Source organism: Carcharodon carcharias, chromosome 19 (genome assembly GCF_017639515.1).
Source record: "Carcharodon carcharias isolate sCarCar2 chromosome 19, sCarCar2.pri, whole genome shotgun sequence".
In the NCBI taxonomy this organism is placed as follows: domain Eukaryota; kingdom Metazoa; phylum Chordata; class Chondrichthyes; order Lamniformes; family Lamnidae; genus Carcharodon; species Carcharodon carcharias.
This window is the reverse complement of record NC_054485.1, coordinates 34382168-34405898: the sequence shown is the minus strand read 5'-3', so window position 1 is coordinate 34405898 and position 23731 is coordinate 34382168. Positions and strand designations below refer to the sequence as shown.

Here is a 23731-nt window from a genome sequence, read left to right as displayed (position 1 = left end):
TCCCATCTAGCTAGACAATGGTGGAGAGGCATTGGATTAGGATGTTGTGTCAAAGACTGCAAACAGTTCGAGAAGTTCAAGCAGGGATAGTCTACCTTTGTCACAATCACATAGGATGTCATGTGTGACTTGACAGAACCATTTGATAAGAACGTATCAGCACACTTTACATAAGTTATTTAACCAATGTTTTTGGTGTAGTGTTAACTATTTTGAAGTGTAATTCCAAGTTTCATATTCCAGACATGCATTTAGAGGTGAGACTTCTAATTTTAGGTCATTTAAGAATAATTACAGAAAACTTTACAAAAGACAAATTCTTCTAGACAACTGTGAAAAAGTCACTTGGCATATTATGCTAATGTGTTCAAATTCTGTTTTGCTCCTCCCCAATTGGTTTCTGCCTTCCTCAAAGTTCACACGCTGTTTTATAAACATAATTTACCTTTTTTGTATTTCCTTGTATTTCTATTGCATTTACCGATTCAGTGGAAAGCGGGGAACATTTCAAAGTGCTGTGTCTCACCAAGTAACAGGAAAATATCTTTGAGTAAATGTATGGCAAAATACAGGAACGGAAAGAAAGAAAAGCCGACCACTCATCAAGTGAAGAAGTAGGAAGTGCTTGATTCAGTTCTCTGACGTCAAGCAGACTGGAGTTCTTTTTAATTATTTTTAGATTTGGGAGAGGTTTACATGGTGTTTAATTTTCGGTCGGAATAATGTGGCGGGAAAGATGGGAGCGATCTGTACACAGGTGAGAAAACCCCGAGAGGGAGAATCATTCGGAGAAAATAGTTACGTCGACTTGGCACAACACTGGCATTTATGGAGTCCATGACTCACTACATTTGGCAGCGAGCAGTAAACTGATGTAGCATTGTAGGTTGCTACAGACGAGGTTATAATTACCTAATTGTTACTTTAGGCAATTGTTACCATTCCGTTAGGTAACTTACTTTTGCAATTTATTATCATTGATACTGAAAAATAGTTTAATCATTCTTAATTCCTGCCAAATTATTCTCACTGCTACTTCTCTTTCATTTGAGCTATTTCGAATGCGTTTCCTCCCCATTTTAATGAAAATAAACAGTAAAACTTAGTCAATTTCCACGAGCGGTTTATAGATAGTATTTTGTTTCTCCGATACAAGTGGTTGTCTTGCTTTATTTTTTTTTTAAATTATCCAATGGTACTCAGTAATATAGCGGCAGGACTGGTTCATTCACTTCACTTAAAATGAAGGAATGATCTACATTGGAAGTCTGTTCAACTTTGCTATTGCTAATACTGTGCTGCAAATAACATTGTTGTAGGAGAAGGGATGAAGGAAAGTACGCTTTAGAAAGATATGAGAGGCAATTCGTAACCCGTTGATTTTCTAGCAGTAGTGGAGGATGGGATATGGCAGAAAAGGCATTAGAAATCGAATATGACACATACCCATCCTTTTGCGTGTATTAGACTTTCTGGTTCAACCCTCTCCCCTAGAAGAACGGTCACAGGAAAATTCGCAGGCTGCTTCATCATCTGAGAGGCCGCCACATGAATGCTCCTGTGGCCATAACTATCTTTACACCAACCCCAGCCAGCCTGTTCGGTGATTAGTACATCATGGTAAGAGGATTTTATAGCACCCAGATCCACCCGACACAAGTATCCCACTCAGAAACAAAAAAATGCTGGAAAAACTCAGCAGGTCCGGCAGCATCTGTGGAGAGAAAGAGTTAACGTTTCGAGTCCGTATGACTTCTTCAGATACAGACGCAAAAAGTTAACTCTGTCTTTCTCTCCACAGATGCTGTCAGACCTGCTGAGTTTTTCCCAACATTTTTTGTTTTTGTTTCAGATTTCCAGCTTCCGTAGTATTTTGCCTTTATACAAGTATCCCCTTGGTTGTCAAGCCAGAATTTGGGTCTGGACCTGCAGTTCCCACTCTCTGAGGCTGCCAGGGGTTTCAAAACCTGCACTTTCTTGCTCAGAGACAGGAATGCTACCACTGGGCTGAACGATCACTCCATTTTCTGGTATAACATAGAAAAATTGAAGCATGAGCAGGTCATTCAGCCCTTTGAGCCTGCTCCACCATTCAATATATCTTGGCTGATCCTCTATCTCAATGCCATACTCCCGTTCTCTCACCATACCTCTTGATGCCTTTAGAGTCTAGAAATCTATCAATTTCCTTCTTAAATATATTCAGTGACTTGGCCTCCACAGCCGTCTATGGCAGAGACTTCCACAGGTTCTCCACCCTATGAGTGAAGAAGTTTCTCTTCACCTCAGCCCCAAAATGGTCTACCCCGTATATTGAGATTGCGACCCCTTGTTCTAGAACCCCTCAGCCAGAGGAAACATCATCCCTGCATCCAGTCTGTCCAGCTCTGTCAGAATTTTATACAGTTCAGTAAGATTCCTCTCATTCTTCTAAACTCTAGTGAATATAGGCCTAGTCGACCCAATCTCTCTTCCTACGACTATCCTGTCATCCCAAAATTCAGTCCGGTGAACCTTCGCTGCACTCCCTCTATGGCAAATATATCCTTTCTTAGGTAAGGAGACCAAAACTGCACACAATAGTCTTGGTGTGGTCTCATTAAGACCCTATATAGGTGCAGTAAGACATGCTTGCTCCTGTACTCAAGTCCTCTCACAATGAAGGCCAACATACCATATGCTTTCTTAATGGCTTGCTGCACCTACATGCTTGCTTTCAGTGATTGGTGTACAAGGACACCCAGGTCCTTTTGTACATCAACATTTCCGAGGGCAGCATTTTCCTGTCGGCAAGCGGTGATGCCAGGCAGGCGTTTCGAAGTCACCACACGTCATTCAGATATTAAGTTCACCCACTGAACTGTCAAAGGCCTATTAAGGCCTGTTAAAAAGTAATTAAAGTAATTAACTGAGCTGCCCATCCAACCTTAAGGTTGTTGGGCAGGCGAAGAACCCAGGCGGCCTTCGCATTTTTCATGAAACCTCATCTACGGGCGGGATGAAGTTTCATGAAGGGTTTATTATTTAAATAAAAATTTTTGAAATAAATAATGGACATCTGACAGTTTCATATGAGGGGACATGTCCTTAAATTTTTTTCCCACCTTTATTCAAATTTCCATAACTTAAATCGATTTCTGCGCTCTTTCACACAGGGAACCGCTCAGAGAATCCTCCCCTCCATCCGCACAGGGAGTGCTCAGCGCTTCTGGGCATGTGTCACATAAAGTGGAGGTGCGGACCCGATCTGGGGCGCCGGTTGGGCTCGTGCCTGCCCCCGCACAACCCCCACAATGGAGGGAAATTCCTGGCCCTAATCTATCAGCATTTAAATAACACTCTGCCATTCTGTTTTTCCTACCAAAGTGGATAACTTCACACTTATCTGCATTATACTGCATGTGCTATGTATTTGCCCACTCACACAACTTGTCTGAAGCCTCTTAACATCTTCCTCATTGCTCACATTCCCAACTAGTTTTGTGACATCAGCAAACTTGGAAATATTACATTTGGTTCCCTCATACAAATCATTGATATTGTGAATAGCTGGGGCCCGAGCACTGAACACTGCGGTACCCCGCTAGTCACCTCCTGCCATTCTGAAAAAGACCCATTTATCCCTACTTTCTGTTTCCTGTCTGCTAACCAATTCTTAATCCATGTCAATATATTATCTCTAATCCCATGTGCTTTAATTTTGCACACTAACTTCTTATGTAGGACTTTATCAAAAATTTTCTGAAAATCCAAATACATCACATCCACTGGTTCTCCCTTATCTATTCTGCTAGCTATGTCCTCAAAAAAGTCCAGTAGGTTTGTCAAACATGATTTCCCTTTCATAAATCCATGTTGACCTTGTCTAATCCCGTTAATATTTTCTAAGTGTCCTGTTTTCACATCCTTTATGACTCTAGCATTTTCCCTGTCACTGATGTTAGGCTAACCGATCTATAATTCCCTGCTTTTTCCCTCCCTCCTTTTTTAAATAGTGGGGTTATATTTGCCACCCTCCAATCTGCTGGGACTCTTCCATAATCTACAGAATTTTGGGAGATGTCAACCAACGCATCCACTATTTCCATGGCCACCTCCTTTAGTATCCTGGGATGTGGTTTATCAGACTCTGGGGATTTATCGGCTTTCAGTCCCATTAATTTCTCCAGCATTCTTTTTTAGTAATATTTCTTTCCTTCAATTCCTCCTTCTCACTTGACCTTTGGTTCCCTAGTATTTCTGGGAAGTTATTTGTGTCTTCCTCTGTGAAGACAGAACTAAAGTAGTTGTTTAATTACTCTGCCATGTCCTTGTTCTCTCTTATAAATTCTCTTGTTTCGGATTGTAGGGGACCTACATTTGGCTTCACTGATCTTTTTCTTCTTACATACTTGTAGGAGCTTTTACATCTACTGAACATTGAAGTACCTGCCCTCAGTTAAATAAGACAATGGTGACAGGGACATACATAACATTTTGTCATCATTCCTTCTAAGTGTTTCTGCAGTGTTTTTGCACTTAACTTGGGTCCTTAGCCTTTTGAGGGCTGTTATGATTTTTTAAATGCAGAACTCTTAATTAAGCAGCTTGTTGCTATTGTGATGTAAAGACAAAATCTGGTAGTACAATGAACTCAAGTTTTTTCCCCAGGATGCAACAGCAATTTGCATTTTATATAGTGCCCTTAACTAAGATAAAACATCCCAAAGCGCTTCACAGGGGTTAAATTAAACTTCACGCAGAGCCATTTAAGGAGATACTGTAAAACCCAATGTATATCCCAATTCCCCAATCTATATCGCAACACGTTGGAATCTCCCAAGGCGTCTCAAGAACCAGCCCCGCCCTCAGAGAGGGTAAGGGCGTGGCTAATTGCGTCATGCATCACATGGCCTGTCTGTTTTCCGCGCCCCCTCCCCCAACTTGGTGACGAATGCCCTGAATCTCGCGAGTGTGACCCGGAGCGGCGGCGAGATTTGACGTGGGGGCGCGGTTGGCTGTTGGCGGTCAGGGGTCAGGGGTCAGATGTCAGTTCAGCCCTGCCCAGCCTAGTTTAGCTTAGCTTAATTTAGCCGAGCTTGGGTCAAGATGCCGCTGCTGGCAGCTGCGATGTTGTTTCCCCGGCTACCTGTTGTTGCAGCGGTTGCGTTTCATCGCGCATTGGCTACAACAGTGAGTGATGGTGGAATAAACCTGATAAGCACATTATGGGAGTAGGAATGTTGTATTTTGATAAAAACAAAAAAAACTGCGGATGCTGGAAATCCAAAACAAAAACAGAATTACCTGGAAAAACTCAGCAGGTCTGGCAGCATCGGCGGAGAAGAAAAGAGTTGACGTTTCAAGTCGTCATGACCCTTCGACCAGTAGTTCTGTTGTAGGGTCATGAGGACTCGAAACGTCAACTCTTTTCTTCTCCGCCGATGCTGCCAGACCTGCTGAGTTTTTCCAGGTAATTCTATTTTTGTTGTATTTTGATCTGTTTGTAAAGGTGGGGACGTGGTTTGTTTATGGCTTTCAGTATTTTGACGTGCTAGTTTGGTGGGCTTGGCGGATGTGAGGGCGGAAACTGTTTACCTGTATATTGTTTACGCGCAAAAAGTAAAATATTAAAAAGAGTCATGTGTTTTAAAGGTCCAGTGTTGCATAATGTGTAAATATACTTTAGATGTTTTGGGGATAGGCGGACCATTCGCCTTATTTTGAGTCTTTTACATAAAAAAAGTTTTCTTTTTCCACTGGTTTTGATGGTTGCGCTCTCAATTCCAAGATTGTGCTTTAAGACCAGTCCAAAACCTGAGTACATAAACTGAGTAAATACTTGTGCAGCATAGAGAAAGGTTTACATTGTTGCAGTTTTTTGGGGATGAAATATTAAACTGAGACACATAACAAGAACACAAGAGATAGGAGCAGGAGTAGACCATGCAGCCCATTAAGCCTGCTGCATCATTCAATATGTTCATTGCTGATCTTAGACTTCAACCCCACTGTCCTGCCTCCTTTGCATCTCACTTGATTCCTTGAGAGATGAAAAATCTATCACAGCCTTAAATATATTCAATGATGGAGCACCTACAAGGAGGAGATGGTGGCGTAGTGGTAGTGTCACTGGACCAGTAACCCAGAGGCCTGGGGACGTGGATTCATGGCAACTGGTGGAATTTAAATTCAATTAATAAAGCTAGTCAACCAACATTGATGGTTGGTGTAAAAAACCCATCTGATTCACTAATGCCCTTTAGGCATCCCTCCCCTAAAAGGGAAGGAAATTTGGCATCCTTCCCTGGCATGGCCTACATGTGACTTCAGACCCACAGCAATGTGGTTGACTCTTAACTGCTCTCTGAAATGGTTGAGCAAGCCACTCAGTTCAAGGGCATCTAGAGATGGGCAACAAATGCTGGCCTTGCCAGTGACATCTGCATCTCATGGAAGAATTTTTAGAAACCCTCTGGGGTAGAGAATTCCAGAGATTGACATCCCTTTGAGTGAAGAAATTTTTCCTCATCTCAATCCTTAATGACCGTCCCTGAATCCTGAGACCGTGCCCTCATGTTCTAGATTCCCTTGTCAGTGGAAACAACCTCTATGTCTACCCTGTCAAGCCCCTTCAGAATCTCGTATGTTTCAATGAGATCACCTCTCATTGTTCTAAACTCCAAGAATATACTCAGCCTCATTATAGGACAACCCTTGCATCCCTGGAACCAATCTAGAGAATGTTTGTTGTATTACCACCAATGCAAATATATCTTTCCTTAAAAATGGGGATGAAAATTGCACTATGTGCTCCAAGTGTGGTCTCACCAAAACCCTTTACAATTGTAGCAAGATTTTTATTCTTGTACCCCAATCAAACCCCTTGCAATAAAGGCCAACATGCCAGTTGCCTTCCCACCATTCTAATATTTGAGCTGGAACTTATGACACTGCCCATCAATCTTGTTCCTGTTTATGGAATCTTGCTGTGGGTCTTGTTTGCTTACACAATTCATTGTATGTGAAACGTTTAAAAGTCATTCAAAGCAACTGAAGAGCTTTTGAGATGTTTCAGAGAACTGTTAAAAGGATGTTATTTAAATGCAAATCCTACATTTTTCTGAAATCGTAGCAAGTGTGCCCCTTTAGTCCGGAGATAATAGAGCAGTATATCTTTTACTATTGTATTAATAGCAGTACTCAGCGTTAATTATTTTTGTGTGTCAGCATATAAATTTGTTGTACCAAATGTGTCAGCCACACATGTGGGGTTGACATGTTAAATGAGGTAATTAAGAAAACGCTAATTAAAATAGTTACATTATACTTTTCACAGCAAACACTTGGTTTCCAAATGTTAGGATTTATATTAGTTCCTTCGTGTTCTTTTTTAATTTTGAATGTTGCATGACAGAAACTTGTTTTATTTTCTGACAAGATATGTAGTACAAAACCTAAAATGGGATAGCAGCCAGTCCTAGAAGTCAGTGAAGAAAATGTGGAACTGTGACTTTGACCATGCTAACAGACATGCCTCTGTACAAAGTTGAATTAGTTGTATCATTGTTTGTGTACAATACTGATTTTTTTTAAAAAAAACTTTATTGGCACAAAATACATGTTCAGTTGGGTAGGAACCAGTACTGGATTTAACATTTAGCATGAAATTGTTAACGTATTCTGAATTGTGCCAAAATTAAAAACATTTCAACAATTATCTGAACTTTCACTTGTTTTTGTGAGCTTTCACTATCACACACTGGCAACACTTGAGTTTATAACGCATCTTTTGTGCGTCAGCTAATTTCTTGTTTTCTTTGCATGGTACAAAAATTGCTAGATAGCCAACACGTGGCATTGAACCAGAGGCATGTTGGAGTTCTAAGGTTCAACAATTTTTTGTTTACCTTAGAACACAAATAAATATAGTGTGGTTTGTTAGTGCTGTTGGGGAGAGTTTAAACTAACTTGACAGGCAAATGAGAACCATGAGATCACTTTAGACAGGGAAAACAAGGCGCACAGAGAATTGGGAGAGACCGATACCACTAGGCTAAGACATAGTAAGGATATTAAGTAGGATCAGAGTAAGGGGAAACGCAAAAACGTCTAAATTAGGTTTACTCTGCGTCTAGACGAACACATTAAGTATGGTGAATAAGGTTAGTGAGCTGCGGATGCGGAAAGCAAATGTTGTGGTGATAATAGAAATCTGGCTTGAAAAAGGGCAGGACTGGGTACTAAATGTTACTGAATACTTCAACAAAGAAAAGAAGGGGTGGCATTATTGATTAAGGAGAACATTACTGTGCTAGTGGAAGATGATGTCCAAACAAGTTGAGGACAGAATATATTTGATTAGAGCTAAGAGCCAAAGAGGTACCATTACACTACTGGGTACATTCTACAGGCCACCAGCTATTGGAAAGATATAGAGGAACAAAAATTGGCAGGCAAAACTGTAATGCAACAATAAGTTGTCTTTAAAGAGCAGATTTGATAGAGATGTTCAAAATCATGAAGGGTCTGAACAGAGCAGATAGGAAGAAATTCTTCCCATTGGCAGATGGGTCAGGAAACACTGATTTAAGATGAATAGCAAAAGAACGAAAGGCAACATGAGGAAAAGCTTTTTTTATGCAGTGAGTAGTTAGTATATAAACTGCACTGCCTGAAGGTATGGTGAAGGCATATTCAATTGTAGCTTTCAAAAGGGCTCAGATATTTATCTGAAGAATGAAAAATTGCAGGTCCATGGGGAAAAGGCAAAAGATTGGGACTATCTGAGTTGCTCTTGGAGAGAGCTGGCACAGGACAAATGACCTCCCTGTGCTGTAACCATTCTATGATTCTATTCTATGCTTATAGAGACGGTTTTGACATTTTTTTTTGGTAGGGATATCTATGATAACATGACACAAGCAATACTACAATCTTCTAAGTGAATAACATTGAAAGGTATTGACATTTTTTTCTTAACATTATGTAGACTAGTGCGGCTGTGGCACAATCCCTACCTGAGCATGTGAAAATTGTAGAAGTTGGACCCAGAGATGGACTGCAGAATGAGAAGGTAAATACACAATCTGCCAAAATTTTACATTGCGAACTGAAACAGTTATTCAGTTTACTTCTTGCAAGAGTGGCTTTACTGCCTACAAAGCTGAATTTAATTGCATTGCCATAACTCAACAAAAGGTGATGTCCAATCAACAATCCTACTTAATGGCTTTTAAATATTATTACATTTCCTCAGTTGATTTCAATTTTTTTTCCTGCACGCAAACCTTATTTTTCAATTAAAGAGAATTTTAATCTCAATGTATTTTTGGGAAATCCATCAAAACAGCTCTGGGAAAATCTTACTCCCTTAATGTGATGAACTCGCTTTACAAAGGTTGCTGAAATCAAATTTTCATTTGCAAATAAATTGCTTGTTTGGGCTCTAACAACAGATAGTAAATCTTTGAAAAGGTTAAAATTCACCTTTCGACCAGGAGCTAATCAGGGTAATGGGGAAGAGTTGCCATTGGGCAATTAATCCAACACAGCAACAGTTTGCGGAAAGATTATAGAAAAGGGGATTTCTATGCTTTCTAGTAACTGTATCAGTTTTTTCCAGCAACATTATAAATAAGGCCTGACTAGAGATCATATTCTAAAATGCCAATCTCAGCACCTTTGGCACTTTAGTGAGCAGATCGAGTAAGTCGTCATTCTCTTCGGAAGAACAGGCTGGTGATGGGGCACTATAATTGGCCTGGTTCCCTTTGGTAAGAGAGGAGAGCCTTTATCACAGTTTCTGCTCCTGATAATTAACTTTGAACCCTCTTTTTTTGTTCCTTCCTGCTTCACTTTACTCGGAGTGTAAGGGTGTGCAGATTAGATGAGGACAAAATTAGATTTAGCTGTAATACTCACTGCAGATGAAACGCCTGATGAAACTAATTTCTCAAAATTCACACGTGAATAATAGACTAGGAGGACAGTGCAGAAAATTGACATGGCAAAACCTGGCATTTTCAGAATATTTTTTCCCTAGCTTTGGCAATGTTGGAAGAGATCGGGTAAATAAAAATAAACAGCTATAATTTAAAACTTACAGTAAATCTTTGATTAAACTTGAGGCGATTGACTGACCTGAAAGACAGTTGCTCGAGTCTTTAGTGCCTCGGGGCATTTTACTATAAAGGCATAACGTAAACTCAAGTTTTCATGAATCTACTAGTACATGGTGGCATCTAAAGCCAGTGAAACCAGGCCTTTGGATGTAAGATCTTTAATTTCATTGGGATGAGGATAAGTGACATTCCATAAATTAGATGGAAAACCTCAATTTAATATTGTCAAATTTCTTTTTTTTAATCTCCATACAAAAAGCGTAGTTTATTTTTGGCCTAATTTAGTATATGAAGCATTAAACCATTATTCGATTGACAAAGATTGCATTGGTCCTACCCAGTATGAAAGTGCGGTATAGATAATACATAATTACTAAACGGAAGTGTGACTATGTGCTTTGTCAGTTCTGGAGATCATATGTTAAGATTAAATTGACTTGATAACTGGGCAGAATTCAACCTGTAAGTACACGCAAGGGAATAATCTCACTGTTGTCGGATTAGTTGTTAAAACCTTTATTGATATTTGTAGTTTCTGTGTTTATCATTTTTATCCTGCAAGTTGCCTACCTTAAATGCTTCTGTTTGCAGGTCATTGTTCCGGCTGATGTGAAAATTCAGTTAATCAACCTTCTCTCGGAGACTGGGTTGCCTGTTGTGGAAGCAACAAGCTTTGTCTCTCCAAAATGGGTCCCTCAGGTAAACAAGTTAGGAAATGAAACTAACTTTGAACAGCTTTTGCAATTCTGTTTGTCAGACTTGAGTATTCAGCAGTTTATGGATCTAGACTCCTAAACAATACAAACAGGATAGAGGGTTCTGTTGCTACACTGATAGCTAACAAAGCACTCCCATTGACACAGGACCTCAAAAGGTCCCCGTGCATTCATTTGAAATCCCCTAATGCCTACTGGAACACACTCCACACCCTTTAAATTGACAACAGCTCCACCTCGTGATGGTATGCCTCCTGTATGCAAACATTATCAACCACAACCTGGTAACTGACCCGAAATGTGAAGTCCCAAGTTTCAATCTTCCACTGGAAATCTGGACAACCCTCAACCACTTGAGGACCGGCCTGGGAAGATGTGGCCACTTGCTCCAAATTGTGACATGAGAAGCAGCTCAAGTCAGCCCTGCGCCGTATACTGAAATTCTGGCCTGAGAGATCCATTCCTGATGGCATCGTAACCATTCATGCTACATCAGCTGGAGAAACTAAATTTTCACCATTGAGGGGGTAAAAAAACTGTTTTACACTGTGTAGAGATCTTCAGTATTTAATTTGTTTCTATATGGGGACTCTCAATTTTAATAACACCAGGCAGGTTGCTGTGTTGTATTCTCTACGTACTTGGCAAGCTATAGTACTGAGTCAGTGTCACAGTATGTTGCTGGACGATACAATTTTCGGTATATTTTTGTCCAGCTGTTAATGTAAAATAGATTTAGCAACTTTATATTTGCACTGAGTTCTGCACATTAGAGTTTTGGAAAAATATATCCCATGTTGATCACTTTTTTAAATAAAAATTCCCAGTGCCTTCAGCTGCTTCAATCCTATACTCTGGAATTCCCTCCCAAAACCTCTCCACTTCTCTAACACACTCTCTCTTCCTTTAAGATGCTCCTTTGAAACCTACCTCTTTAATCAAGCTTTTAATCTCCTGTCCTAATATCTCCTTATGTGGCTTGTTGTTAAATTCTGGTTGATACTGCTCCTGTGAAGTGCCTTGGGATGTTTTACTGCAATGAGAGTGCAAGCTGTTTTACTGATTTCTTGTGATTATTGTTACATTATTTTACTGTGGACATGACATATTGGATGTGGAACTTCATGACGTTAGTCAGTTAATATTGTACTGGAGCCCTCAAAGATTGTGCTCTATGTGAGTGATTACACTTGTACTTGTCTATTCTATGTGTTGGAATGTATCCATTGCCTTTTTCTGTGTAGATGGCTGACCAGAAGGAAGTGATGCAAGGAATCCGAAAATATCCAAACGTGAGCTACCCAGTGCTGACTCCAAACCTGAAAGGGTTTGAGACTGCGGTAAGTGTCCATTCCTAGACTTGCACTTCCCCTTTGTTTACTTAATGGGGTGAAATGGTCTTCATTGACACTTTCAAGGGATTTCTATGTCACAAGTATGCCTTAAGGCCTATATTTTATAGAATTGATACAATAATCCTTTCTATTAATAAAATTAATCTTTTAATTTAACTTCAAAAGCTTTTTTTTAAAGTAAAGTACAAATGTTTGCATGTTTAACATCGTATAACACTGAGATTGATTAGTTATTTTGAAACTTGCTTGTAGAATAGTGATCCTGATAGGTGCAAACATCTTTAAATAAATGATTGCTAAATTAAATGGAAAAACAAAATCTTCCAATGTTAGAATAACAATGTTAGAATAGCACAGGAAAAAGGTAAGTTTACACTTCAGGTGTAATCCTTCTTCAGAGCTCATTGTGAGAGCTCTCCTAATATGGCCAGTGAGTAAATGCATCATCATAAGGCACTGACTATTTGGTCAAGAAAGATTTTTGGATTTGATCTCTAGCCTGTGAGTTAAATAATCTGATTGAGGTTAGTGGTAAATTTTGTTAGAGTTTGCTAAAAGTCATTTCAACACTGATTGCTTACTATCTAATAATCTGCAAACTTTGGCATTTAGTTTTAAAACAATACTTTGGTTTAAGGTCATGTGCTCAAGCCTTCAGTAAGCCTTATGTTATTTAATCTAACATTCAAAAATGTTGAGTGAAACATTGCTTTCGGTGGCTGCAAGAATTTCTTAATATCAGATATGAACACAATGGGAGTTTGTGTGCCTCGGTCAGGGTAATGCTTCTTTGGTTTGTATAAAATTCACCTGTACTCGTTTTTTCAAAAGTCAGTCTGTTTTTCATTTTTAATTTTCATTTTTTTCTTGATTTAGATTGGTTAATTTATTTAATAAGCAGGTAACTCCTCTCTTCCAAAGAGTCATATTGGACTTGACACATGAACTCTGTTTCTCTCCACATTTGCTGTCAGACCTGCTGAGTTTTTCCAGCACTTTGTGATCTCCAGCATCTGCAGTATTTTGCTTTTATTATAATTCCTGTTCTGTTGTTAAGATGTGTGCAATAAAAGTAAAACACTGGATGCTGGAAATCTGAAATAAAAATAGAAAATGCTGGAAAAATTCAGCAGGTCTGGCAGCATCTGTGGAAAGAGAAACTGTTTCAAGTCTGATTGACTGAAGAAGAGTCATATGGACTCGAAACGTTAACTCTGTTTCTCTGTCCACAGATACTGCCAGACCTGAGTTTTTCCAGCATTTTCTGTTTTAGTTAAGCTATGTTTGGTTGGATTTATGCATAAAAGTATTGTCTACTTTGTTAAGGAAGAGTAAAATCTGAGAGTATCCTGAGGTAGTGTGCTTGATATAGTGATTGGATAAAAAAACTAATATAGGCTACATTTGAAGTACAGTAATGAATTGACAAATGCCTGAACTGTTCAGAAGTTTACTAAGAGTAGTTAACCAATTACATTTTAATTGTATTTGTTATGTTTGTATTTTGGGAAATTTTCTGTTCTTCCTTTCTTGATTGGTTATAATTAAAGCTGTTTGCTAATGTGGCCTGTAAACTTCTGGTCTGCTTGGTAATAGAAAATTTCATAATATAGCACAGGACTGCACTGCATTCAGTAATTGGTTTACTGTAGACGGCATTATACTTGTCTCCTCAAGTATTCTAAGGGCAGATTATGAGGAAGGTGCAATTTTTGTATCAATGGGAGCTGCTGTAGGACCACTAAAGGCAAACTTAGTGTTCAGCTGTGACATCATTGTAGAACCTTATTCAAGATAGTTCCTGGAATATAAATATCCATAAAATGTAATTTACTCAGATGATAGTTATGTAAAAAACTTATTTGGCTTTTTTAAATTTTGGCAAGTTCAAGCTCTGCTATGATCCAGAAAATGCTGGAAATACATAGTAGATCCCTTAAACATGGGAAAAAATGACCAGGGATAGGTAAATACTTATGGTTGGAAACTAGATGATAAGCTGCCCTGCAGGACTGAACAAAAAAGGACGAGCAAAAACAGTTAAAAGTAGAGTTGGTTATAGTGACTCCTATCACAGTCAATTATTAGAATTTGGTATTTCCTCCACCCCCAATTTTCATAATTAGATTATTATATGTGCCTAATTTTCTTTATCATGGATTCTTATCTTATTTATAATTATCCCATTGGCTTAATCTCGGGTCAAGATCGGGTGTTGGTCTGCAGTGTCCCATTTTATTCTCTGTGTCATGAGTACCATGATATATTGTTTTTCACAGCTCAAAGCAGGTGCAAGAGAGGTAGCCATCTTCGGCGCTGCCTCAGAAATATTCAGCAAAAGAAACATTAACTGTTCTATTGATGAGAGTCTACAGCGATTTGAAGAGGTGATGAAAGCAGCAAAGGATTTGAGCATTCCAGTTCGAGGGTACGATTACAAATCTTTCACTTTATGTTGCAAAACGTTTTTCACAGTTCTATTGGCGATTTTATGTATAGCATCACAGGGGAGCTGCAAATTAATTTATTTTCTCAAATGTTTTAGCTATTAAATGCATCAGATGTACGTTCTCAACTGAAGTAGATGAAGATTTGAATCAATACCTAAAATGTACCAAAAAAGTTGTTGAGCTCTGTTAGTCAGCCTTTTGTTACAAGGTTGTATTTTTAGTTTTCTTGAATGAATTTACTAAGAAAATTATGAAATAATGTTTACTTGTGAGTTATGTTTACACTACCAGGGTCTTTGGAATCTGATAGGCCATCCCAAAATGTTCCTGCATAGCTTGAAACATTAAATGGATTCAAATAAAGGAGAATTCTTTTCCCAGTGTGTCGAACGCAATACTTCAGAATCACAGAATTGTTACACCACAGAAGGAGCCCTTTCGGGCTTTTGCGTCTGCACTGGCTCTCCAAATGAGCATTTCAGCTTTTGCCATTCTCCTGCCTTCTCCCAATAACCTTGCAGATTGTTTCTTTTTAAATAATCATCTGGATGCCTTGATTGAACCTGCATCCACTACACTCACAGGAGGTGCATTCTAGACCCCAGCTATTTGCTGTATGATATTTTCTCATATGCTTTTGCTTCTTTTGCCAATTACTTTAAATCTGTACCACCTCGTCCTTGATCCTTTATGGGTGGGAACAGTTTCTCCCCATCTACTCTGTCCAGACCCTTCATGATTTTGAATACCTCTATCAAATCTCTTCACAGCCTTTTCTTCTCCAAGGAAAAGAGTCCCAACTTCTCCAATCTTACTTCATAACTGAAGTTCCTCATCTCTGGAACCATTCTTGTAAACCTCTTCTGCATTGTCTCCAATGCTTTCACATCCTTCCTAAAATGTGGCGCCCAGAACAGCAACCAGTAGTCCAGCTGAGGTCTAACTAGTGTCTTATACAAGTTCAACAGAACCTACTTGCTCTTGTACTCTATGCTGCTATTAATAAAGCCTAGGATACTATATGCTGCACCTGTCCTGCAACCCTTTTAATGACTTATGCACATATACACCCAGGTCATGTGTATGGTGTACATGGTGAATAGTATCCTTTACTTTATTTAGAGTAGTACCCTTTACTTTATACTGTCTCTCCATGTTTTTCCTACCAAAATCTATTGCCTCGCGTTTCTCTGCATTGAACTTCATCTGCCACCTATCCATCCATTCCACCAATGTGTCTATGTCCTTTTGAAATTCTACACTGTCCTCCTCATACTTTATGATGCTTCCAAGTTTTGTATAGTCATCAAATATTGAAATGGTTCCTTTTACACAAGTTGTAACTCGGAAGATCTGAAATAAAAACAGAGAGCGCTGGAAAAACTCAGCAGGTCTGGCAGCATCTGTGGAGACTGAAGAAGATTCATATTGGACTCGAAACATTAACTTTGTTTTTCTCTCTCACAGATGCTGCCAGACCTGCTGAGTTTTTCATTAGATCATTAATATAATCTCCTTAGACAGCACCTTCCAAAGCCCTGACCACTACCATCTAGAAGGACAAGGACAGCAGATAGATGAGAACACCACCACCTGGAAGTTCCCCTCCCAAGTCACTCACCATCCTGACTTGGAAATATATCGCCATTCTTTCACTGTCACTCGGTCAAAAATCTGGAAATCCCTCCCTCACAGCACTGTGGGTATACCTACACCACTTGGACAGCAGCGGTTCAAGAAGGCAGCTCAACACCATCGCCTTCTCAGGGCAACTAGGGATGGGCAATAAATGCTGGCCCAGCCAGCGAAGCCCACATCTACTGAATGAATAAAAAATAAATCAGGAAAGCAAGGGTCCCAATACCGACCCTGGGGGAACACAACTACAAACCTTCCTCCAGCCCAAAAAACATCCATTAACTTACTCTGTTTTCTGTCACTCAGCCAATTTTGTAGCTATGTTGCAAGTGTCCCTTCTATTCCATGATCTAAAACTTTTCTTTTAGCCAGTTGTGTGGTACTGTATCAAGTGCCTTTTGGAAGTCCATGTACACCATATCAGTATCATTGCCCTCATCAATCCTCCCTGTTACATCTTTGGAAAAACTCCAGCAAGTTAGTTAAACATGATTTTCCCTTAAGAAATCCATGCAGCTCTCCTTAATTAACCTGAAAATGTTCATTTGACTATTAATTCTGTGCCAAATTATAGTTTCTAGAAGTTTGACGGAGAACTTGTATTTATGAGATGTCCTTTTAAAACAAGAGTGAAACTAAAGAGCATTCTAGAAAAGGGTTTGGGGAGGGATAGTTGGATTTGTTGGTTATGACATCACTTTTGAGAAGTTAAACTATGGCTGAGGTTGTTATGGAGATGAAAGTTATAAAAAAACTTAGTAATCTATGCAATGGCTTAGCAGAAATTGCACTCAGCTGTACTACAGTAGAGAAGCTTGAAAGAAAGGAAGTGCAAAGAAACATCAGAAACACAATCATGCTAGCCCCATTAGGTAAAGGAACTGGCAGAGATTCAACACAACTTGATATGTACAGTGAGTGAAGCTGTTACTGATGATCAAGTTGGACCTAATGATTGTGCATACCTGGGTTAGGTGAAACAAATACTGCTTATAATTGAAATTTGTTTTCTGCTTTATTTAACAAATTGAAACAAGCAACCATGTTCTGACCAATTACAGACTGGACTTCAATTTAGGTTTTATTGTTGACTTGTCCATGCTGCCTAGTTCTAGTTAGAGGAAGCCTATACAGACACTGTCAACTTTAAACAGCTTTATTCCTAGAGTAAGAATCAGTGACAACTTTATATTTTGTATTCTTTCAGGTATGTGTCCTGTGTACTTGGCTGCCCTTATGAAGGGAATGTTTCCCCTATTAAAGTTGCAGAGGCAAGTATGGTGGGAGTGGGAAAAGAAGAGGAACGCAAATTGAAATTTGCAGAAGCATTTTTTTGCACATAAAACAGTGGGCATTTTAGTAATCACTACAATATAAAATGGATACAAAGTTATGAAAATCAATTATATTTTAAATATAAAAGTGGATGTGATTATGTTCTCTCCTAACTTAGTCGTGTTCTACACTAAAGTTGTACATCACTGAATATTAAGATACATTACAGAATCAACAGAACTGTTAAAGTCACCGTTAAAATCCATATCAACTGACTTGTGTGTTTTTTTTACAGGTGGCTAAGAAGCTCTATTCCATGGGTTGTTATGAGATATCCCTGGGGGATACCATCGGTGTAGGAACGCCGGGCAGCATGCAAGAAATGCTGACAGCTGTAATCAAGGAGGTTCCAGTCAATGCACTAGCCGTACACTGTCATGATACGTATGGCCAGGCTCTTGCAAACATCTTTGCAGCATTACAGGCTAGTGATTTTTTTTTTTCCAAATAAAGACTTTTAATGGGGTTTGTTTTTAATTGGGAAGCTTGAGTTTTAGTAAAATTGCTTTGACAAACTGAGTTTCAACAAATCACAAGTGACTGATTTCACAGTTGTAATACCGGCTTGAACTTGTATATTTGATCTACAATACATACAGCTTGTCAGCTGTAACATCTGCACGCGGTTACATGTCCACAGTCATACTCTGATTCAATTAAATGTGGGGCTTGCAGTAACACCATGATTTGAGATTTTTCTGACATATTAAATACTTCTTGGTAAAGTCCTGTATGCAACATACTTGAAATCAGTATCCAGTTCATATTAAGCAGTGCAGAACTGATCAGGTGCCACAAACAAGACAGTTTTAATTATCAATTTCACTTTCCTTTCCAATACTCCATTTAACAGCATAATTTTTGGGTTAAAAACTGACCACTTCATATCGGTAGTGATAAGTCTTTGAGATCCTCAAGTTATTGCTAACCAAGACAGTAAAGTGATTTTGATAGACAAAAAGTCCAAACTGGTTGTATTGGCAGCTGCTCACCCTATAAAGAAAAACAGGAGGGATGGGTAGAATTTATAGCTGGGAAAATTACTTTTTTTTAAAAAATAAGACAATTTTAATCTTTAGACTACATGCATAATGTATTTTCAAAAACACTTTAGGAATTGTACTAAAAGAAAATGCTAGGTAAAGTATGAAAAAAGTTGTGAAATACATTTTTTATCATTGCCAGCAGAAAACTTTAGAACCTGTGTTCAAATTGAATAAATTAGCACCAAGTTAACACATTCAAAATATAAATTGAAACGTAAGGACACCCTAGAAGTATTAGGTGTATTCAGCTAGTGTATTCATCATCATTGTATAAGGTGTCAGGTAGATGCCAGTACAATGTGGAAAATTGCCTAGGTATGTCCTGTCCACAAAAAGCAGGACAAATCCAATCAGGTCAATTACCGCCACATCAGTCTACTCTTGATCATTAGCAAAGTGATGGAAGGTGGGGGAAACTCTCCACTGGATGAGTCATACCTATCACAAGGGAAGATGGTTGTGGTTATTGGCAGTCAATCATCTCAGTCCCAGAACATCATTGCAGGGGTTCCTTCGGACAGTGTCCTAGGTCCAGTCATCTTCAGCTGCTTCCATCATAAGGTCAGAAATAGGAATGTCTGCTGATGATTGCACAATGTTCAGCACCATTCTTGGACTGCTTCAGTATCTGAGGAGTCATGTCCATATGCAGCAAAACCTGGACCACATTCAGGCTTGGGCTGACCACTTCAAATAGATAGTGATATGTCTTTGAGTGTGGTGTGGTGCTAAATTGGAATTTTCCTCTTGTTTTTTCAGATGGGAATCTGTACAGTGGACTCCTCAGTGGCTGGCTTGGGTGGCTGTCCTTACGCACAAGGTGCATCTGGAAATGTGGCAACTGAGGACGTAGTCTACATGTTGAATGGACTGGGAATTCACACAGTATGTATGCATTTAGGAAAATATTTTGTTTTAATTTTTCAGATAATTATTTGACGTACAAGCAAAGAAGATTTGATGCAGTGAAGTTCAATTCTTCAGCTCATATAGGAGAAAACTGGTGGAAAGATCCTTCTAATTTTACATAGCTTCCTCTGCAAGTCTTTTGCCATTAATTAGGCTCTTCTGCTGATTACTTGCATCTGCAGTGTAATTCCTAGTACTACAATGAAGTTATTCTGCATTGTTGAATGTAGTTTGTTATCCCATTTTCCCTATTCTCCTACCATCTATCTGTGCTTGCCATTGTACCATTCAGTTACTAGGATTTTAAAAATGACTATTGTTGACCTTCAGGAGTTGAAACTGGCACTCAGTAGGATTAATCAGAGGAGATGGCTTGAAGCCTGATGAAGGGAGGTATCTAATAAATATAACTGAAACAAGAGCATAGAAATTTCTGACTGTGATATTCAGGAGTTAATTGAATTTTGGGCAGAATTTACTCCTGCTGGTTTACACATGATACACAGTGAGTCAGCTAATGAAAGGAAGCAATAATATTTTAATAAACTACAAACTGATTAGGTGGGATTTAATCACCTGGAGTAGTGCTAAAAGACAAAGACAACAATTGTCTCAACCAAATTATTGTAAAATTTTGCTTTACTGAGTGAGGAAAATTAATTTGACAGGCTGGTAGCTGTCAACCTTTCTGCAAGAACTCAGGTGCATTGATTAGTTGGGACAAGACTGAAGGTTAAATTTCAGTTTTCACTATCCTCAATTTTATACAATTACATACAATCTTAGTCTATGTGTAAAAAATGTTCAAAATTCTTATTTTCTGTTTCCATTCTAAACTTCAGTATTATTTTGTTCTAAATGCTATGTAAAAAACAGACTGTTCATTTCCTGTTTTTGAACATAGTATGATGCCACAGCTGACTTCAATCAAAGTTACCTTAGTTGAGTTTAAATGGCAAGAATACCTTTTCAATTGGTTCTAATTAGCAGACTTTCACCTCTTGAGATAGAGTATGAGTTACTTGGGACATGGTATGTGGTAAGTGTGGTTTGAGACGAGAAGGATAACTTTGGCCTTAGAGTTCCCAAACCTCTCCATCACTGCGGTTTTGTGTTATTTCTGGGCCTGTTGGAAATTGATTTATTGTTCTGATTAATCAACAATTCCATTATCATTGTATTGTGCAACCATCACGATGGTAAAAGGAAAACTAATTGAACCTTAGTCTTTTCCATCAAGTAATTCCTACTATGAATTAATGAAGCTTTTCATTCTGTATTTTTTAGGGAGTGGATCTGCAGAAGGTACTGGAGGCCGGTTCATACATCTGCAAAGTCCTGAAGAGGAAAAGCAGCTCCAAGGTTGCTCAGGCATCTTGCAAATTGTAATAATCAGTAAACTACTATATACAGACTGAATGAAGTACTGTAAAAATTCTCCAGCCTACAACTTCCACCTTACCCAACATTTAAGATGAATTATTGACAGTTTATCTTATTTTGCTCTTCTGTTCTAAGTTTGAATCACATTCAGATGAGAATGCATAATACAAAAGCAAATATTGCAGATGCTGGAAATCTGAAATAAAAATGGAAAATGCTAGAAATACTCAGCAGGCTTGGCAGCATCAATCTGAAGAGAAATACAGTTTACCTGTCAGGTCAGATAATGCATAAACCATTTTCCAGAAATTATCAGTTAATTAGCAGAGCAATTAGGAGTTTAGGTTGTCTTCCCATTCCACCTGAAGAAAAAGAAGTGAACTGTTTTGTTAGGGAGCAGAAATAGATGTACAGTCTTTGGAAGATTATTTATTTGATGTTCATGTTTTCGCTTTTCAGTGAATACAATCTGGTCCTTTTTCCTTGTTGTAATTTTGGTGTATAATACTGGGCTAGATTCTCAAGTATTTGTTCCCTTTAAAGAGAAAGTAACTAGCTGCAGGCATTACCTATCTATTGCAGGTGCTTTCTCTCAGATATGCCCCTTGTGGTTACCTAGTACTTTTCCTTCCATATTGCAAGTCTCACTGCATCATTTCATCTGCTGCAGTTAATGTCAACAACCTCCAGGGCTTCCACAAAGGCTCTCATGAGCTAACATTTTATATCAAGCCTGTAAAGTTAAGAAAATCTTCACAGTATACGATGGATGTAAGATTCTGAAGGTATAGGCATGTTTAGGGGGAGATGGTGGCGAAGTGAATATGTCACTGGTCTAGTATTCCAGTAGACCCAGTTTAATGCTCTGGGGCCATGGGTTCAGATCCCACCATGGCAGCTGGTGGAATTTAAATTCAATTAGCTAAATCTGGAGTTGAAAGCTCGTCTCAGAAATGGTGGACATGAAACTATCATCAGTTGTTGTAAAAATCCATCTAGTTCCCTAATGTTTTTTAAGGAAGAATTCTGCCATCCTTACCAAGTCTGACCTACATGTGACTCCAAACCCACAGCAATGTGGTTGCCTCTTAACTGCCCTCTGAAATGGCATAATAAGCCACTCAGTTCAAGGGCAATTAGGGATGGGCAACAAATACTGGTCTTGCCAATGATGCCCACGTTCCATCAAAGAACTTTTAAAAATCCAGAGTGCGGTTCCCATTAATTTTCACTTTATCTTGATCCAGAAGTAAAATTCTCAACAAAGTATTTTCAGAGTTGGCTCTAGTATTTTTTTCTCTATAATTATATATGGATGAGAGAACTAAAGAAAATCTATGCACATATACTATAAATTTATATTTGGTTTCAAATGTTAATGCATTAGTTAATTTAACTAGTTGGCCATTTAAAATATTTTATCAAATTACAGAAAATATGAATAGGATTTTAAAAAATATGTATTAATGGAACTCTGATGGAAAATTGTCAGATAGCCTGTTGTGATTTATACAGAATCTGTTGTTCTTCCGCAGCCTGAAGTGGAAATTAAACTCAGTAACCCTAATTCACATCATTTGATTCTATCACAGGAACCTGCTGTCTTATGACACTTACTGAGACAAGCAAAAACTTGTCACAATGTTATCACATTTTTCAATTTCGATAGACTATTTTCCAGTTTTATAGGTGCTTCATTTTCCTTGATCTGTTACAAGCCATGGTAGTGTATACTCTCTGCCTTAAAACATCATGAACATCCCTGTATTTTCTAACTGTGATATGCAGTTATCACAATCATTTGCTGTAAATAAAATGTATGATTTTACACCTATTAAGTGTATGTATTTTAATTATTTTGCAATGCAGATTATGGTAGCATAATGTTGTTACTTGGGTAGTAAACCAGAGTCTGGACTAATAATCCAGAGAATATAAATTCAAAACTCATGATGCAGTTTCTGAATTTTGTATTCAATTAGGATAATCTTTCTCTACAAATAGAGCTACCATCAGTAACTTTAAATGATCATGAAGCCATCATGCTGACATAAAAAACCTAACGTCCGTTAGAGAAGGAAACCTGTCATCCTTATCCAGCCTGACGGTTGTGTGACTGCAGTCCTACAGCAACTCTTGCCTGCCTTTGAAGTGGTTTACAAGCCACTTGGCTGTAAAGTGAACAAAGACTTGCATTTATATAGTTCTTTCATGACCACAGAATCTCCCAAAGTGCTTTACTGACAGTTAAGTACTTTTGAAATGTAGTTGCTGTTTCAAGAAGGTGGCTACTTCCTCAGGGCAGCTCTGGATGATTAATAATTAATGGCTTGTTTCAAAAGCAAACTTTATGAAAAATTAAGAGCAGTAATTTATAAGTTCTAAAAGGAATAATCTTGACTCAGCAATTTTAGGTCCTTTTCCCAACACTTTTTTTTTATTTCTGCAATATTTTATAACTTATGAAATAATTAATTTGAAAAGATTCAAGAAAATAAAGTGCAACTAATGCATAAGCCCTCAACCAGTGAAACAGCATTTATTTGGAGTAATTTGGAGAAAACATTTAAATTTCTTATTTTGTGAAGAAATATGTTTTAGATTTGAATGCAGTAAACTGTTAATGACTTGCCTAAGCTGTGCATGTTTTTTTTAAAATTGCATTGCACAAGGAACACAAGGAGCAGTTTTTTAAATGTCAGGTTTCTAATGCAGTTGTCTATGGTCAAAGAGAACAATTTTAATGTCTGAACTAATAAAGGACGTGTATTTAAATGGGCAATTTATTTTTGATAT

The 23731-nt window shown here is 38.3% G+C and overlaps 1 protein-coding gene across 3 annotated transcripts; it reads left to right on the top strand.

Annotated features, from left to right (window-relative positions):
* The first annotated feature begins 574 nt into the window (after window positions 1-574).
* Window positions 575-22769, top strand: LOC121291740 (hydroxymethylglutaryl-CoA lyase, mitochondrial-like). 3 transcript variants are annotated; one of them, XM_041213255.1, is made up of 9 exons: window positions 575-757; window positions 8972-9055; window positions 10695-10802; window positions 12064-12159; window positions 14454-14602; window positions 17470-17533; window positions 17833-18021; window positions 19403-19528; window positions 20840-22769. In XM_041213255.1, exons 1-9 carry the CDS (start codon window positions 737-739, stop codon window positions 20939-20941), a joined length of 939 nt encoding a protein of 312 aa, XP_041069189.1. In that variant the 5' UTR covers window positions 575-736; the 3' UTR covers window positions 20942-22769. The 3 variants fall into 3 exon arrangements, with proteins under 3 accessions (XP_041069189.1, XP_041069188.1, XP_041069190.1); XM_041213254.1 differs by lacking the exon at window positions 575-757 and adding an exon at window positions 5016-5172; XM_041213256.1 differs by lacking the exon at window positions 575-757 and adding an exon at window positions 5434-5452.
* The last annotated feature ends 962 nt before the right edge of the window (window positions 22770-23731 follow it).

Excerpts from the sequence above, each read along its gene's own strand:
- LOC121291740 (XM_041213254.1), top strand. The coding sequence starts at position 5,089 with ATGCCGCTGCTGGCAGCTGCGATGTTGTTTCCCCGGCTACCTGTTGTT. Across the intron at positions 10,803-12,063 it reads CTCCAAAATGGGTCCCTCAG|ATGGCTGACCAGAAGGAAGT; the intron begins GTAAACAAGTTA and ends TTTTCTGTGTAG. Across the intron at positions 14,603-17,469 it reads TTGAGCATTCCAGTTCGAGG|GTATGTGTCCTGTGTACTTG; the intron begins GTACGATTACAA and ends GTATTCTTTCAG.